The 17,445-nt window shown below is 38.9% G+C and overlaps 3 protein-coding genes across 3 annotated transcripts; 2 read left to right on the forward strand and 1 right to left on the reverse strand.

The window, feature by feature from the left end:
- Window positions 1–173: 173 nt before the first annotated feature.
- Window positions 174–1,650, forward strand: LOC121513753 (trypsin-1-like). The gene is made up of 6 exons (XM_041793705.1): window positions 174–299; window positions 459–609; window positions 713–963; window positions 1,058–1,194; window positions 1,291–1,392; window positions 1,493–1,650. Exons 1-6 carry the CDS (start codon window positions 260–262, stop codon window positions 1,538–1,540), a joined length of 729 nt encoding a protein of 242 aa, XP_041649639.1. The 5' UTR covers window positions 174–259; the 3' UTR covers window positions 1,541–1,650.
- A 2,791-nt stretch (window positions 1,651–4,441) lies between these two features.
- LOC121513755 (trypsin-1) lies at window positions 4,442–5,890 on the forward strand. The gene is made up of 6 exons (XM_041793707.1): window positions 4,442–4,543; window positions 4,704–4,854; window positions 4,956–5,206; window positions 5,301–5,437; window positions 5,534–5,635; window positions 5,736–5,890. The coding sequence occupies exons 1-6, from the start codon at window positions 4,504–4,506 to the stop codon at window positions 5,781–5,783; spliced, it is 729 nt and encodes a 242-aa protein (XP_041649641.1). The 5' UTR covers window positions 4,442–4,503; the 3' UTR covers window positions 5,784–5,890.
- A 7,367-nt stretch (window positions 5,891–13,257) lies between these two features.
- LOC121513752 (anionic trypsin-1-like) lies at window positions 13,258–17,144 on the reverse strand. Its single transcript, XM_041793704.1, has 5 exons — window positions 17,001–17,144; window positions 16,762–16,915; window positions 16,422–16,681; window positions 13,722–13,858; window positions 13,258–13,604 (listed from the first exon to the last, which is right to left on the reverse strand). The coding sequence occupies exons 1-5, from the start codon at window positions 17,038–17,040 to the stop codon at window positions 13,452–13,454; spliced, it is 744 nt and encodes a 247-aa protein (XP_041649638.1). The 5' UTR covers window positions 17,041–17,144; the 3' UTR covers window positions 13,258–13,451.
- Between the last annotated feature and the right edge of the window lie 301 nt (window positions 17,145–17,445).

A 17,445-nucleotide genomic window follows, 5' to 3' on the forward strand; every position in this document is an offset into this window, starting at 1 on the left:
ACTTTCAGCCCAGACTGAAACAACTTTTATTCAAAAAGCATCATATGGGACTTTGAATGATGATGTTGTAAAGCAAGGTGAGTGATGAATTTGCTGACATGACAACAAAACTGCCTTGCACCCTGCACCTTATCCTGCTGCACTGATTGGCTCCTTACCGACCAATGAGCATGGCCGAAGAACAGGGCCGCTCTCCTGACAGTGAATATAAACCCGAGCTCCAGGTGAAGTCTCTCATCCACAAGATCACTCAGCAACCATGAGGTCTCTGGTCTTCGTTCTGCTCATCGGAGCTGCCTGTGAGTGCTAGCTTTTTTCCTGCAGGCTGAAAGTCTACTGAGCTTCATCACTAGACTTTAACCAGAGCATTCTACTAAAGGGTTTATATTAGAATGGTAAAACATGGTTTTAAAGAAATATTTTATTGACATTTAACATTTGAATATTTTCATTTACAGTCGCCACTGACGACGACAAGATCGTCGGAGGGTATGAGTGCACCCCCCACTCTCAGCCCCATCAGGTCTCCCTGAACTCTGGCTACCACTTCTGTGGAGGCTCCCTGGTCAACGAGAACTGGGTTGTGTCTGCTGCTCACTGCTACAAGTCGTAAGCACAGTCGTCCTGTTTTCCCGAAGTGCATGCTGGTTCATCTTTGATTGGTCAGTTGTGTGTTTCTCTCTCTAATCCTTTCTTTCTTGTTTTTTTTCAGCCGTGTTCAGGTCCGTCTCGGAGAGCACCACATTGGAATCAACGAGGGTACCGAGCAGTGGATCAGCTCTTCCCGCGTCATCCGTCACCCCGACTACAACTCCTGGAACATCGACAATGACATCATGCTGATCAAGCTGAGCCAGCCCGCCACCCTCAACCAGTACGTGCAGCCTGTGGATCTGCCCTCCAGCTGTGCTCCCGCTGGCACCATGTGCTTGGTCTCCGGATGGGGCAACACCATGAGCTCCAGTGAGTAACAAACCTTACGCTGTTTTCTTAACTTCTAAGTCTTGACTGCCTTGTACAGTAAGCCTCAACTTTGCATTTCTCTTGTGATTTCCAGCCGCTGACAGCGACAAGCTGCAGTGCCTGAACATCCCCATCCTGTCTGACAGGGATTGCAAAAACTCCTACCCCGGCATGATCACCGATGCCATGTTCTGCGCTGGATACCTGGAGGGAGGCAAGGACTCTTGCCAGGTATGTGATGAAATTTTTAGGCAGCAATAATCATGTGAAAGCCTTCTTGCTTGTCCAACTTTATCACGCTTTTATAACCCATCACTCTGTTCTCAGGGTGACTCTGGTGGCCCCGTTGTGTGCAACGGCCAGCTGCAGGGTGTTGTGTCCTGGGGATACGGATGTGCCGAGAGGGACCACCCCGGCGTCTACGCCAAGGTAAAGCCTAAATATCTCTTCATGACTTCATCAAGTGTCCAGTTAGAATTAACCAGTAAAGCTGCTGTGCTAACAAACCTTGTTCTTTCTCTGTTCACAGGTGTGCATCTTCAACGACTGGCTGGAGAACACCATGGCCAGCTATTAAGTGATCCATGTTCACCACCAAGTCCAGACAACAGCTCACCACCATTAGCTGTTCATAATCCATCTTTTTGCACTGGACAATATGACAAATAAAAGAATTAAAGCAATTCATATGGTACTACTTTCTGTGAAATTATTCCAAACATTTGGTTCTCTCAGAAATGTGTTCACATTTTATATAAAACTTATTTTTTTATATGAATGAGTTCCCAGATCAGAAGGGACAGCAGGTCTAGATAAACAGCAACCTCTGAAATATGAAGCCAGTGCAAAAAAGCAAAAATGCCAAAAAAAAAAAAAAAAAAGCAAAAATGCCAAAAAAAAAAAAAAAAAAAAAAGGCTGCAGTTCCCTCTCTGTCCACTTGAGGCTGACTCCAAAAGTTATACATCTCTTTTGAGTCCCATAGTGAAATACCTTCTTTTCAATCAGAAAAGCAGACCTGATATGAAATTGGTTGTGGTCTCAGTGGTTTGTTTCTTTTCCATTCAAAACTGTGCTTGGGTTGAAAGTTTGATGACCTTTTCATTTTTATCTAATTAAGGTGATAAGTTCTGCAGTGTCTGATATAACTGACAGGTCGAGGCATCAGCGCTAGGAGGCTAGGCTTTACTTTATATTCATACCTCAGACTGTATTAAGAATGGACAGAGCAATATCTCACCACAAATAAAGCCAAATGATTCAGAGCTCCCCCATCTGACTGGCTGCTGTCTTGTCAATAAATCCCTCCTCCTCCATGTTAACTAATGGGACATGGGGCAAAAAAAAAAAAAAATTAAATACATATAAAATAGCTTTCCTCAAACCCAGTTTTATAGATTGTGATCATCATACTCATTTCTGTTGACATACAATGGGTTCTGAGTTCCTTTTTTAATGCTTGTAAGGCTTTAAACATCAATTATTTGTCAGAAAAGTCTGATTCTTTGAATGCAAGTTTTACCTCATAAGAAGTTTGGTTAATTCACAAACAGCCCATTGCAAAAACCAAAAACACACACAACATTCTTCCGATTTTGCTCTTTTATTGACTGTGTTTTTTTTATACATCTTAATTTCCTTGTGCGTATGCCAGTGCTTCCCAAAGTGTGGGTCGGGGCCCACTGGTGGGCCATGGGGGTAATTCAGGTGGGCCACAATAGGGCTTTTACCTTATAAAAAAATATAAACATAATTTTCAAAATTAAAATCAGGTTTGAATTGATAATAAAATACCTGATTACAAATTAAAATTATGTCTAAGTCAAAGAAGTTAAAAAAACTGCCAAGCTATTTAATTTACATCATCTTCAAAACACTGAATTCTTTAAAATGTTAAGCATTACTTTGATTTCACCAAATGACCATGATTCTATTTTACATTTAATTACATTTCTGTCTACATTTTTTAAAATGAAAATGGGTAAACTATACAATTTTTACAATTTTCAAATACTTGTTTTTTGGAAGGCATCTGGCAACCCCCTCTCAGTGTCTCATGACCCCAAAGAGGGTCCCAACCCCCAGGTTGAGAACCACTGCATTAAACAGTCTGCTATGATGCATTAATGTAACTAGGAAAAGATTTACACAGTCACAGAGTACTTTTAAAGCACTTAAATTAAAAAAGAAAAGATGAATTTTCACATGCCTGTTTTAAGAAAATAAACACTGTTGGCTCATTAATTGTACTTATCTACTAGGTCAAGACTTTCTCTTGGCGTTGATGCCTGAAAACAAGGCATTTGCTTTGAAATCTTCAGTTTATGAAATAGAAATAAAAAGGTAAATACGTTCAGTCTCATGTTATGGTTGAATGAAGGCTTTGGTGGACCACAGAAGATTTTTCAGGCCTCAAATTGAGCCGCAGCGCACTGAAGTATGGGAAAGGCTGGTATATGTAATATAAAATATCACCAAAAAATATAGATTTTAAATACAATTTTACCCATGAGTTTAATGAGCCCTTTAAGCGAAGCAGCATGACTTTAATGCTGAGGCTCTCCTAGTAAACTTTAGTTCTAAATGTCCAATAAGTCTTCGCTCCTCAAAGAAGGTTTTTGGGCTACTCTCTTTGTGCAGCAGGTGGAGGTCGAGGCAACGCGTCCATCTGTATCTACAGTCAGCGGTTCACACACATCTAAATATAGAGCCACTTGTGTACTTGTGCAAACTGACAACAGAAACATGAGCCAACTTTTGACAAAAAGGGGAGGATTCAAAACTTTAGCAAATTAAAGTAGCATGTCTAAATAATTTAAGGATTAAACTGTTTGACTACAGAAGAGATGGAAAGGCAGAGTCATTTTGAGATGTGTTTTACATAAAGTTTAGGCATGGATGTTCTTTAAAGAAGAACAAGAGCGAGAAGTTTGAACAAGGTCACATACTGCTTAACATCAATAACCATACTTAACATCTCATCAGGTATTTTCCATTCATTTTTGGTGTTAATAACCTTTATTTAATGGCATTAGGGGGATAAAAAAAATATTTCCACAGAGAGTGTTGACTTTGAATGAAACTGCCTTCACGTTTAATGTGTGGTATTCTGAAAAATTGAAAAGTGCACTTTTATTCATTCTTCACTAATCGTTGCTTTGCATTGTGTCTAAATGATCTTCTTCTTTGTTAACATTTCACAACCCTCTAATTGATAAAACATTTATTGGGGCTGTAAATGTTATCAAGAGGCAAGGTGTGTGAACGGATGTAAAGTAACACATATTCAGTCTTATGGCTGTTTTCAATAGATAAATGTACAAAACAGAACCCAGTGGACCCATTTCAATGGCCCCATTTTGATTTTACAAATTTGCTGACATGACAACAAAACTGCCTTGCACCCTGAACCTTATCCTGCTGCACTGATTGGCTCCTTACCGACCAATGAGCGTGGCCGAAGAACAGGGCCGCTCTCCTGACAGTGAATATAAACCCGAGCTCCAGGTGAAGTCTCTCATCCACAAGATCACTCAGCAACCATGAGGTCTCTGGTCTTCGTTCTGCTCATCGGAGCTGCCTGTGAGTGCTAGCTTTTTTTCCTGCAGGCTGAAAGTCTACTGAGCTTCATCACTAAACTTTAACCAGAGCATTCTACTAAAGGGTTTATATTAGAATGGTAAAACATGGTTTTAAAGAAATATTTTATTGACATTTAACATTTGAATATTTTCATTTACAGTCGCCACTGATGACGACAAGATCGTCGGAGGGTATGAGTGCACCCCCCACTCTCAGCCCCATCAGGTCTCCCTGAACTCTGGCTACCACTTCTGTGGAGGCTCCCTGGTCAACGAGAACTGGGTTGTGTCTGCTGCTCACTGCTACAAGTCGTAAGCACAGTCGTCCTGTTTTCCTGAAGTGCATGCTGGTTCATCTTTGATTGGTCAGTTGTGTGTTTCTCTCTCTAATCCTTTCTTTCTTGATTTTTCAGCCGCGTCCAGGTCCGTCTCGGAGAGCACCACATTGGAATCAACGAGGGTACCGAGCAGTGGATCAGCTCTTCCCGCGTCATCCGTCATCCCAATTACAACTCCTGGAACATCGACAATGACATCATGCTGATCAAGCTGAGCCAGCCCGCCACCCTCAACCAGTACGTGCAGCCTGTGGATCTGCCCTCCAGCTGTGCTCCCGCTGGCACCATGTGCTTGGTCTCCGGATGGGGCAACACCATGAGCTCCAGTGAGTAACAAACCTTACACTGTTTTCTTAACTTCTAAGTCTTGACTGCCTTGTACAGTAAGCCTCAACTTTGCATTTCTCTTGTGATTTCCAGCCGCTGACAGCGACAAGCTGCAGTGCCTGAACATCCCCATCCTGTCCGACAGGGATTGCAACAACTCCTACCCCGGCATGATCACTGATGCCATGTTCTGCGCTGGATACCTGGAGGGAGGCAAGGACTCTTGCCAGGTATGTGATGAAACATTCAGGCAGCAATAATCATGTGAAAACCTTCTTGTTTATCCAACTTTATCACGCTTTTATAACCCATCACTCTGTTCTCAGGGTGACTCTGGTGGCCCCGTTGTGTGCAACGGCCAGTTGCAGGGTGTTGTGTCCTGGGGATACGGATGTGCCGAGAGGGACCACCCCGGCGTCTACGCCAAGGTAAAGCCTAAATATCTCTTCATGACTTCATCAATTGTCCAGTTAGAATTAACCAGTAAAGCTGCTGTACTGACAAACCTTGTTCTTTCTCTGTTCACAGGTGTGCATCTTCAACGACTGGCTGGAGAACACCATGGCCAGCTATTAAGTGATCCATGTTCACCACCAAGTCCAGACAACAGCTCACCACCATTAGCTGTTCATAATCCATCTTTTTGCACTGGACAATATGACAAATAAAAGAATTAAAGCACATCATGTCTGTCTGCTGTCTGTTAAATTAGGAAAGCTAGTGAGTTAGCACATTGCTAACTAGCACCAAGCTAATGGTGGGATATTCACCTTCATAGTCATACAAATACCTTCTGCTTGCTTCTGGGAACAGGTATCAACGATGCGGTGGACATCATACAGGTATATTTTCGACAGAGCTTAGCTAGCACTTAGCAAAACAAAAAGTCCCCACCAATACAGCTATCAGCTGAGGTCTCACATGATTGGCTGAAAAGTGAATTATCCCCCTGTGTTGGTGTATGTGATAGGCTAAAAGTGATTCAACCCCCATGTGGATGTGCCCGCATGTTATTGGCTGCAAAGGAGGCATCTAATTAGCTAGAGATGATCCTATGTTGAAAACCCCCCCGCATATTTCATCCATAAATGCATATAGTTGGAAATTCCCAAAACATGCGCATTAAAACTGAGCCCCATAGGGTGTGTAAACTATACAGTAAACCCATGTTGTAATTTTTGCAGATAAATGTTACATTTTGAGGGGAAGCATTTTAAAAGTGCCAATATTTTTCAGCCTCACACTGCATTGGGTTCCCGAAATGCTTTGTGTGGCTCCTGCCCACCAAAAGCACAAGGTGACACTCTGAAAACAGCTTTTCTCTATCAATAGGTGAAATTCATCTAGAATGAAACATTGGTTTACTGTAGTACAATGGAGTCCTGTCTAGGCAAATGTTATGGGCAGAGCGGCTAGGGCCATGGAAAGAAAAATCAAACTGTTCTAGGATTGCCTCTTGTCAAAGTGCAGGTCTTTATGGATGTCTGATGTCTTTAGCCAGGTGTCTCTTAAGGTTTCTGTGACACAGAAATGTGTTGCCATAATTTTGTGATGTATTTGTTTGTAATGTGTCGAATCCTGTACAAAAAAATATGTGAATGAAAGCAATTTTTTCTACATTTTTGTTTATAGCCTGTTTTGGATGTAGTTCCAGTTTACGCCACTAGGGGGCTCAGCCTCCCAGGGTGACGGCTCAGTGTGCCTAGCAGCCCTCCTCGTCAGACTGAGGGAAACAAGGGAAGACAATAGTACTTACTGTCTGATTCACTTTTTTCCTGTTGTTTAAAGGTTAGTAAACATCATAAAACACACATGTGAGGTCAAAATAACTTTTACAGCTTGTAAAGGTTTAAACAGTGTCGTAGTCATTGTAGCATTTGTGCCAGTATGTGTTTTTTGTTCACTGTAATGTCCGCATTGTAAAATGCTAATGAGTATCAGCTTAGCATGCTACTTTATGTTATGAGCAGCATGTTTTGACCTTGTTTAAAGCTCCCCTATGTTTTGTTAACCTTGTTAGGCTCCTTTCACATTCCTTGAAACTGGTAAAAGCTAGGCTAATGTTTACTGTTAGTTTTCTTAATTGTGGTTTTACTTGTGTGTTAAGAAGGTTTATGTCAGCTTCACCAGCATTGCCAGTGCTTTTATCGGGTTTTCCATTATTTATTTGTTAGCACATGCTTAAGAGTTTTATCTGTAATGTTGCAAATTCTGCATGAAAAAGAGCTCAATATATGTGTTTATTTTGTACATGAGTGTGTACAGTTTGTTATGAGAGAAAGAAAATGGTAACTTTTTGATGAAAATTTTTAACAAAGATGCATTTTAAGGGAAACAGAATCACATTTTTATGTTTAAGAAATAAAAGACTGACAGAGGTGAGGGAAGAAAACACTACTTCTTGTCCATTTCACTCTTTTCCTGTTGTTTACAGCAGGAGTTCTTAAATTATTGGGACTAGGAACCCCTTACAGGGCAGAACATTTTCCAAGGACCCCCACATAATCCTCACACTGATTAAACATATATTAACTGCCATTTGTACCCCTAGATGCTGTATTTTAACCTCTTCAACCTAAAAAGTTCGGTGGGCTTCATGGCTCCATTTATAAACACATAAAGATGCACAGCACATTTGGGTCTTCTGTCACTGCTCTCAATAAAACCAAACTTCAGATAGCTGTCATATTTTCTCAGTTTAGCAGGTTTTAGCCTAGCATCACTTGATGAAGTGGGCGCACTTAAATATTTATCCATTGATGCTAGCTGGACCTGCACAACAAATGCATCCAGAGCAAAGTGACTGATGTGTGACGAGTGCTAGATTTACACGATATGTCACAATCATATCTGAGTTTTTATTGGCCCAAAGCTGACTAATGTGGGAGTCACTGGTTTAGTATGGTTGTTTTTTGGCACTGTGGTCCCTATATGTATTTAATTGCTTTTTAATGATGTGGCATCACTTTAATCATTTATTTTGAATAATTTCGCAGACCCCCAAGCTGTGGCTCGTGAACCCCAGTTTGAGAACCACTGACTTAAAGGACAACTAAGTCTGGAAATAGACCTAGCCTACAGGGCCTGTTACTTTCACACACAAATGCGGTGCATTTCACAAATGTAGAGCCCATGTAAATGTCTCATGAAAATGTTTTTGATTAAATGAATAAAATAGTTATTTTGCAATACACTATTTCTATTTCATATATTTAAATAAAAATATCAGTGCACATACTATGCATAATACAAATATTTGTGAATTTTATATTTATTTATAATGACACATTTTTTGTGAGCACTGGAAACATTTTTCTTAATCAAGTAATTCATATTTAAATCCTAAAAATGTTTTATATACAAATCCAAAAATACATTTGTGATTTTTTTTGTGAGCATTTACTACTTTTAAGACTGATCCAGCTTAATAAGTGATGTTATAATCAGGGTGCAGCAGAAGGTTAAAGAAAACAAAATTAAAGAAAACATCTCTTTCCAGCTCACAGTTTTCTCTCCACATTCACACCGAGGACAGACGACTGCTTGGTCTGGGAATTGCATCCATAGTAAGTTTGTTCTATCTTCCCTCAGTCTGTTTTTTACATGAACATCATACCAAAAGCCACAGAAATTCTTTATCAGTTATATTTTTATTCCTTCATCAGAAGTGTATGGATGGGTTATTTGGTACATTTCCCAACTTTTGACAGTGGAAACAAGTGAATTGTGTACAAAATACTGAACCGTAGCTTGGTTAATAAAGTGTGATAAATGATCCAACTTCTGTTCTGAGGTTTGCACAGCTGTGATTATGAGTGATACTTGAGCGACAGTATTTTTAATTGTGTTAAGAGTTTAAAGGTATGGAGTCTTGTTGATACTTGAGCTTCAAGGTCTCAGAATTGTGTGCAAAATTTCATTTCTTTTATGTAGTTATGAAAAAGGAATAGTTAAACTGTATATCATTTTAAACAGTTTTAATTATGTGTTCAAATGCAAGAATTTCATCTTTCTGTTAGTATTTTAATTCTATCATTTTTTTTTTAAGAAAGTACATCCACAACTCTTGCTCTTTATTTACATCCTGGTAATGTGTTTCCTACCATTTCATGAATAGGTAGGAAAATTGTGTTTAAGTTTCAAATTTTTATTTAACTCATTCAGTAATCTTTCTAACTGCCAACGTCTGTGTACTCATTTTATCTGTTCCTGTATCTCGTTTCAGAGATAATCCATGTATCTGGACAGGGCAGCAGGTGCATCTCACTTCTTTCTATCTGCAGGGAACAGATGGCAGATATGTCTTTGCAGCCGTCTATCAGTTGATTCCTGCCTCTCTGTAACTTGCTGTAAAAGTGTCACACAGCAGTAAACAAAGAGTAATAGCAGCCATGTAAAATATAATAAATACAGTCTTTTTTAAACAATCTTTATTTAGGTTGGGAATCACACAAAATAAGTCCCTAATAAAAATCCTTAAGATTGGATATGAATTTATAAATATAAGATAGATGTAGACCTCTTTTAATGAAGGGTCAGGAATGTGCAGGTTTTTATTTTACTGCCCTGCTAGAAATGAGGTATGATTTTAACATGGCATCTCTTGGGCTAAAATGTATTATCTTCAGTAGGAGAACACATATCCAAAAGCAAAATCTGTTGTTTTTCTCTATCCTAACCTTGGGCTTTTCCTTTTAGAATTTGTCAGAAAAAGTATTGTTAAGAAACAAATGACCTTTCTGAAGGTATTGTGATGGAAACAAACCAAGGCTGAATGTGTCTGCATTTTTTCCACATAACTTCTGAACAAAAAGACTAATAACAGAGAGAACCATGGAAGAATTTCTGAATTTTCTTATCAAGCATGTGCAAGAAAGGACACAGCAAAGTTTTGAATCCTAAATGCAACTCTGGCTGCATTTACATAGATGTATACCTGTTTTAATTGATTGTTATGATGTGATGAATGTGCTTGGCAAGATCTGTGTTAAGTGAGGAAGTTTGTTGTAGGACCCAGAAGCAGACAGACGAGGTGAGCAGTTAGAAGGAGTTTTAATGTTTGCAGTTGTAGGCTGGCTGGTTGGTTTGGGTATCAGAGGAGACAGGTGAATTCTGGTCCTGTTGGCTTTCCGTAGCTGTGTTGCAGGAGGAGTCGTTTAGATGGCTGGATTTGTAGAATCTGGGCACAGAGAAAAAGGCTGTTAGAAACACGGGTAAGGAGTAGTCAAGCAGTAGAAACTCTGAACTAAATTTGCACAGAGGGGCCGATAATAAATACCACAGAGTGGATGTAATAATCTGGCGACGAGTGGAGCTGAAACCAGGCTTCTTATACTGAGGCAGATGAGTTGATGGGATCCAGCTGAGTCATCCAGGTGATCCAGCAAGGTGCTTGATTGCAAGCAGTTGGAGGGTGTGGCACACAAACAATCAGAGACAGACAGGAAGCAGCCAGAGCTGTGACAATCTGTGTGCTTCAGTTGCAGACGTGTCAAACATTCTGCAACACACAGATGGGAAGATGGGAAAATGGAAATGACATGAAATGAAAACAGTATTCAGATTCTCCAACCAATGGAAAAAATCTTGTTAGACTATCCATGCAGCTCTTACATTAGATTTGCCAGTCCAAAGAGTCTGTGCTCATATGTATCTTATATTACTGAATGTAGATAGAGGAAGGAGAAGTGAATTCCCAAACAATCTGTGTTGAAGAATCCTGCACTACATGTCACTGAACTAGAAGTGCGACCAAAGTGTATTTTACCATACCATGCCTCAAAGTGTTGGTGACTGAGTTTTAGTATTTTTTTTAATGAGTCCACAGTAAAAGCTGTTCTCATGAGTCTTGCCTTATTTCTCTTTCTGATACTGAGGATTGCCAAGACAATACATTGCTCCATATCTATAGTTATGTTAAAAAACATGATGCATTAATTGTGATTAATTAAGGTCCATAAAAAGTGTAATTTTTCAGAGGTGATTGATCACATGCCTTTTTTCATTATTTAGTACACTTTGGTTAAGACACTGCAACATCTCTGCAGCCACAGTGAACTGAATCCACCACTGCTCCTTAATGTCTTATTTCACTTTAAAACTCACAGATAGCTCAGTGGACAATTGAAAAATCATCTGCACCTTGTGTTATTACATTTGTACCATTCTGCTGTTACCTTAGTTTCTTTTTCAACCCATGACACATTCTTTATTCTGTGGTTAAGTTCCTGTCTTTATCTTTTATCTACCTGAAGTTCCTTGTTTGCTTTCAAAATAAAAGTAGGCCTGTATCCAAACAGGAAGTTGATTCCCCTTAGCTTAGGACAGTACAAAAATCTGAAATGAAACAAAAACAGTTTTAAAAACAAAACAGTGGAATTTCCAAATATGGAGATTAGTTGCAAATTAAATTTTTCTTTTTAAATCTTAAGAGCTTTCTGGGGCCCAGCCAAAGTAAGGTAAGAAAAATCATGTGTCATTGTAAAGTAAAGCTGTGATAATCATATTTTTACGATGGATAATAACCACTCATATCAAAACAACTAAAAATGAAATTGTTTTTTATGCTGTAGTACCATATAGCCTTTTCAAAATGTACATAATTACTTTTATTTTGTAATGTTAACAGTGTGGATAGGCACAGTGAACTGAACCATTTGGAAAGTAATGTAAGACTTCATGGCTAATCCATGATGTTCACAAATGTCAGGATCCCAGAGAATAAAGTTAAAGTAATTCTAGTAACTTTAAGGGAAAAAGTAATTAAATAATTGCAGACTACAAGATAACATTGGCAAAAAAGGGTTAAAATGACCAAAATTGACAGTAATAAGTTGTGAACAAGTTAAAAGAGAGGCAAAAATGGGTTAAAAGTAGCAAAAAAGTAAGCTTAAAGTGACCAAAATGAAAACTATAAATAGTGAAAAGTGGTTGAAGAGTGGCAAAAATCTGTAGCAGAGGCCAAATTGGTGGAAATAAATGGAGGTTAAAGAGTGGCAATAGTTTATTGAAAGTAGCAAAAAAAAATGATAATGTAGCAAATATGTGTTTAGAAACGAAAAGCAGCAACAATGGGTGTTATAAAAGCAGTTAAAAAAAGTGGCCAAAATGGGTTAAAAGTGGTGGAAATTGGCTAAATTCAATTGGCAGAACACGTTAGTCATGTTGAAGGTTAAGGTGAGCCAATTTTTCCAACATGTGCAAATAGCTTAGCCATGTAATCAAACCACACAGAGGGTCTAGACGAATTTGAGCCTCTTCAAATGAGTCAGAAGAGACCTGATAAATTCACATTTCACATTCACATTGTATTTATTTTCTGTGTGGTGTTATTCTTGCACGGTATGAGCTGTTTTTAAAATATATTTTTATTGAGCTTTTGTGTTTGTGTTTAGAACCTGAGATATTTGGCTACAGTTTCTGGAATATGTTCAACCACATATAAAACTCCTTTAAGGAACTTTTTGTTTCCTTTGAGATGTCACCCACTTGTCAAAACAGCACATTTTTTTTTGCTCATCTTTGGGTGTAATTTTATGATGTTCATGTAAAATATGCTGTTTTTTCCTTATGGCAAATAAACAAAGGCAGTCTCTGCAGCAGGCTATAACAGACTTTGTAAGACACATCTGTCATCAGTCTTAATAATGATAGTTTTCCTTGCTTTGTAGATCATACTGAAGGATCGGTTTTATTTTCATGCTTCATAACCAAATAAAAATCCTCACAGGAGTTTTTACTTTTTCTTGGCAGCTTTTGTAGAACAAACTAAATTCTCTCTTGTCTATTTCTGCTGTGCTTCATCTTTTTTGTAGTAATTTTCAGCCTGTGAAGCTTTTATTGAACCTTCTCTCTCACACTGACAATTTATTTGGGAATTAGCTCACGAGCTGATGCACTATTTTATTTTTTACCCTGCACTACCATTAGTATAGCAGTAGATTGGTTGTACCAATCCAGGCATTCAGACAACAGTAACATCAGTACTTAAAAGCCTCTGCAGTGAGAGCAAAGTGCACTCCCAAACTGTCAACAATAATAAACACACTGATGCATCACAAAATGGTAGATTTTATTGATTGTGCTCAGACTAAACATCTTTCTCTCTCTCTTTTTTCCTTGTTTCTCTCCCTCCTCCTCCTCTTCTCTTTCTGACATTTCCCACTGACATCTCCTGTCTCCGTCAATTTCGCTCTTCCTCTGGTTTCCCCTCTGTCATGTAGCTCTGTGATGGGAGATCACAGCCTAGCTGTAGCTGTTAAGAATATCGTTGATCCAGGGCAGCAGAGAGCAGACTTTGGTGTAAACGCCCGGATAGTCAGGCAGAGCGCAGCCCTGCCCCCAAGAGACGATACCGTGCAGCTCGTTATTACACACCAAAGGACCACCAGAGTCACCCTGAGCAGGGAGGAGGAAGAGGAAGAAGAGAGGGTTTTATTCCTGCTATTATCTCCAAATGCAGTGTTTTGATTAGATCAGACCTTATTCATGTGCTGTGTAAGAGTCTGAGAGTACCTGACAAGCATCTTTGCCTCCCTCCAGGTATCCGGCACACATCATGCGGTCAGTGATCATACCAGGATAAGATGCCTCACAGTCTTTGTCAGACAGGATGGGGACCATGACACACTGAAGGAGGAATGGGTTGAACACTGGAAAAATAATAAAGGAGTTTTCCAGTTAGTACTTGAATTTTAACTTGACATTACCAGTAAATAAAAGCAGACTCATGCAGCAAGGCATCCTACCAGCTTCACATATAAAAACAATAATCATCCAGAGACAGATAACTGAGCTATAACAGCCACTTATTGATAACTCAACACATATTGATTTACTTATTTATTGTACCCTAGCATTTAACCTAAATACACGGCTCAGTGACTGCTTATTAATTAATGCAATACACTTTACCCTATTAAACTCATTCAGCACTGTTAATAGCCTAACTTTTCATACATTACAACATAATTATTGAGTCACTCAAGAAATATTTATTAATCCAATGCACAGTTAATTAATTTCAAAAAGCCAAAAATATTTTTTCAAATCAAATTTTATAATGCTGCTGTTTGGATTGCAAACATATTTTTTATACAATGACAGAACTGCCCTCCTAAAATCTTAACAAAAGTCTTCTTCTGAAGATCTGGCTTTTCCTCATGGTTGCCAGCATTTATGCATTGATCTTGATGCAATTTAAGGAGAGGGGTGTGACTGGAGAACACCACTCTCAGACGCACCATCTTGCAGACCATTACTTTAGGACACCACCTCTGTCAGAATGGGAATACATGCTAAAACTGTCAAATAAAAGGGGTTTCAAATTTTGGTTAGGGTAAGGGTTAGGAATAAATCTGACCTCCAAAACCTGATCACAAAACATTTAATGATTCTGCGTTAAGAGTCTGCTAACAGGAAAAAGCTTGTCTTCCAGTAAACATTCCAATGTAGCAAATGCAGCTACGTAACTAACACATCTAAAGCTGAAGCTCACAAAGCTCATGGATATCTTTACTAATGAAGCTACATAGCTAACATTAACTACATATGCTACATAGCCATGCTATTTAAGTAGCTTACATAGCTTTGTTAGCTTTAGCTGCAATTAGTGTATCTAATGAATCTTAGCGTATCTTATTTATTCTCTTTTATCTGCTGTTGTGTGTTTAATCTTTGCCTGACCCTGGGTGTGCCATCCCAAGAGTCATTCATGAGGGATCAACATGCCAATGAGGGCCTCTGTCAATGTACTGAATATTTGTCTTTACTTGTTTTTATGTTGTCCCAGACATTTCCTGTTTGCTGTTTGTGAAAGTGTGTATGGTCTGGGTTGACTGCCAAACCAAAGTGCCATTTGGGATAGATAAAGTTGTCTGAATCGGAATTTTCTTAAGCTTACGTTGCTAAAGCTAACTTAGCTACATTGGCTTACATGCTAACATTAACTTCGTAGGTAGCGTTGCCATATTAGCCAACAAAGCTAAAGCAAGCCACTGTTCACATATCTACTTATAAAATGGGTCCATAAACAGTTTAGCCTTGGTTTAGATCTCTCCCCTTTATTCTTTTTTGATCCCAGATTATGTGTTTAGTCTGTGATGTTTATATTGTAGTTATTGCATGAATGTAACTACAAGACTTTGTTATAAATAAAGTTCATTGAAGAAAAAATTTGAAACTGTAAATAAACGGTACAGGCAAATTATGGATGAAATCTCAGAAATTCTTTAAATTCTTTTAAAAATTCCCATAAAATATCCCAAAATTTCTTCAAATATTACCAGAATGCCTCAGTGAAAGTTGTTTTTTAAAAGAAATATCTAAGGGGGAAAAAATCCCCCAAAATTACATGAAAATTTCCAAGTGAATTCCCTAAAATTTAAAAGCAAATTTCACCCCAAATATCTATTAAAATATAAGACACTTACAAATCATACAAAAATCCCCCGTAGTCCATTAGAATTCCAAGACATTACCATAAAGCTTTGTGAAAATTCTCAAACTTACAAAAACCCCCTTAAAATATCCCAAATTTTTACCCAGATATTGTCCAAACGTGTCAGTGAAAATCTTTGAGCCCACATATTTAAAGAAAATCCCCCCCCCCAGTTCTTGTAAAATACCTGAAGTTTTCAAGTGAACTCCCCAAAAATTCAAAGCAAATTTCAATTTTTTAAAAATTATGACATACAAAAAACCAAAAACACGCCCCCCCAAAAAACCCAACAATAATAAAAAAAAAGTCCTATGGTCCCCCAACCTTCCACACACAAGTCCTCAAATTTACATGAAAATTCAAGAAAATTTCAAGGCAAATCCTTCCCAAAACTTCAAACTAAACTCTCCAAACTATAAAAACAAAAATTTTCAGGAAAATTCCTTGAAATGTTGAAGTAAATTCCCCCAACATTCCAAGCAAATAACTTAAACGTCTAGGAAAATTCTGGATGATTCTCTCAAATAATCTAATAGCTGAATTTAGCAGTATGTAGTAGGAAAGCAAAAATGTAAAGCCCTTACATGGACATGCAGTGTCTCAGGAGGATATAAGACGTATGCGGGGTGGTTATTTTGCCTTGTGGTGCAATGTGTTTAATATGGAGGGTCATATATGCAAAGTTTGCCCTGATTAGCCTCTTCTTGATTTAAAAAGGAAAAAGATGATTATTAAATGTTTGAATGACTTTAATTGTCAGTGACACAGTAGCTCACCTTGATCTGAGTAGATGTTCCCCCATCCAGACACCAGGCACATGTCCCCAGCGTTGGGGCAGGCGCTGGGCAGGGCGACAGGCTTGACATACTGGTTAATGGTGGCCGGGTGGGACAGCTTCAGCATCATGATGTCGTAGTCCATGGTCTGGTAGTCGTAGCTCTCATGCCAGTAGATGGCATCTACAGTCAAGTACTGTTCAGTGCCCTGATGCATCCAGATGTGGTGATCACCCAAGACAGCAATCAGTGTATAGGGGCTGAAATGGACACAAAACAATCATAAATATAAGATCTACATCATACAGAAACTTTTTTAACGCACTGAAGTAATACAAACTTCTGCCAGCAGTGGGCAGCAGAGATGATCCACTGGTCGTTGATGAGGGAGCCTCCACAGTAGTGGTAGCCAATGTTGATAGACACCATCCAGGGTTGTTCGTGTCTTGCACACTCGTAACCACCCACAATTCTGTCATCAGTAGGGGCTGCAGCTGTGAGGAAAAACATGTTTCATATTCTCTAGTTACCTTTTGTTTAAACCTAATAAATGTAGTATTTAATGCAGCTTTTCTTTACCTGCAGCACCCAAGAGTGCGAGAACAAACAGGCCAATCATCTTGAGTCTGACTCAAGCCCTCCTACGACTAGACTGGATGTGAGCGATCAATCACTCACAGCATTTATAGCTTAACTCCTCTGTCTGTTACAACTCCAAATCTCCACCCACCCCTTCAAATTTGTGTCCACTCCCACTGGACAAGTCTCTGCCCTGAGAAATAGCCTTATCTCCTTATGTGCCACGTTCATCCTTTACAGTTAATAAGTGAGCCATGTCCCGCACATGTTTGGCCCTGGAGAGTATTCTCTGTTTTGACAGAAAGATCTTCTACAGCTATCACTTAAATAAACATGCCTTCTCTTTTCAAGGGTGACACATGTTTAACCATATAGTGGCAGATAATGGAAGGCAGCCATGTGTGTGGTTGCTTATAGAGGAAAGAAACAGCAACAGGGTGATTTA

The sequence above is a fragment of the Cheilinus undulatus genome, linkage group 8, assembly GCF_018320785.1.
Source record: "Cheilinus undulatus linkage group 8, ASM1832078v1, whole genome shotgun sequence".
Taxonomy (NCBI): Eukaryota; Metazoa; Chordata; class Actinopteri; order Labriformes; family Labridae; genus Cheilinus; species Cheilinus undulatus.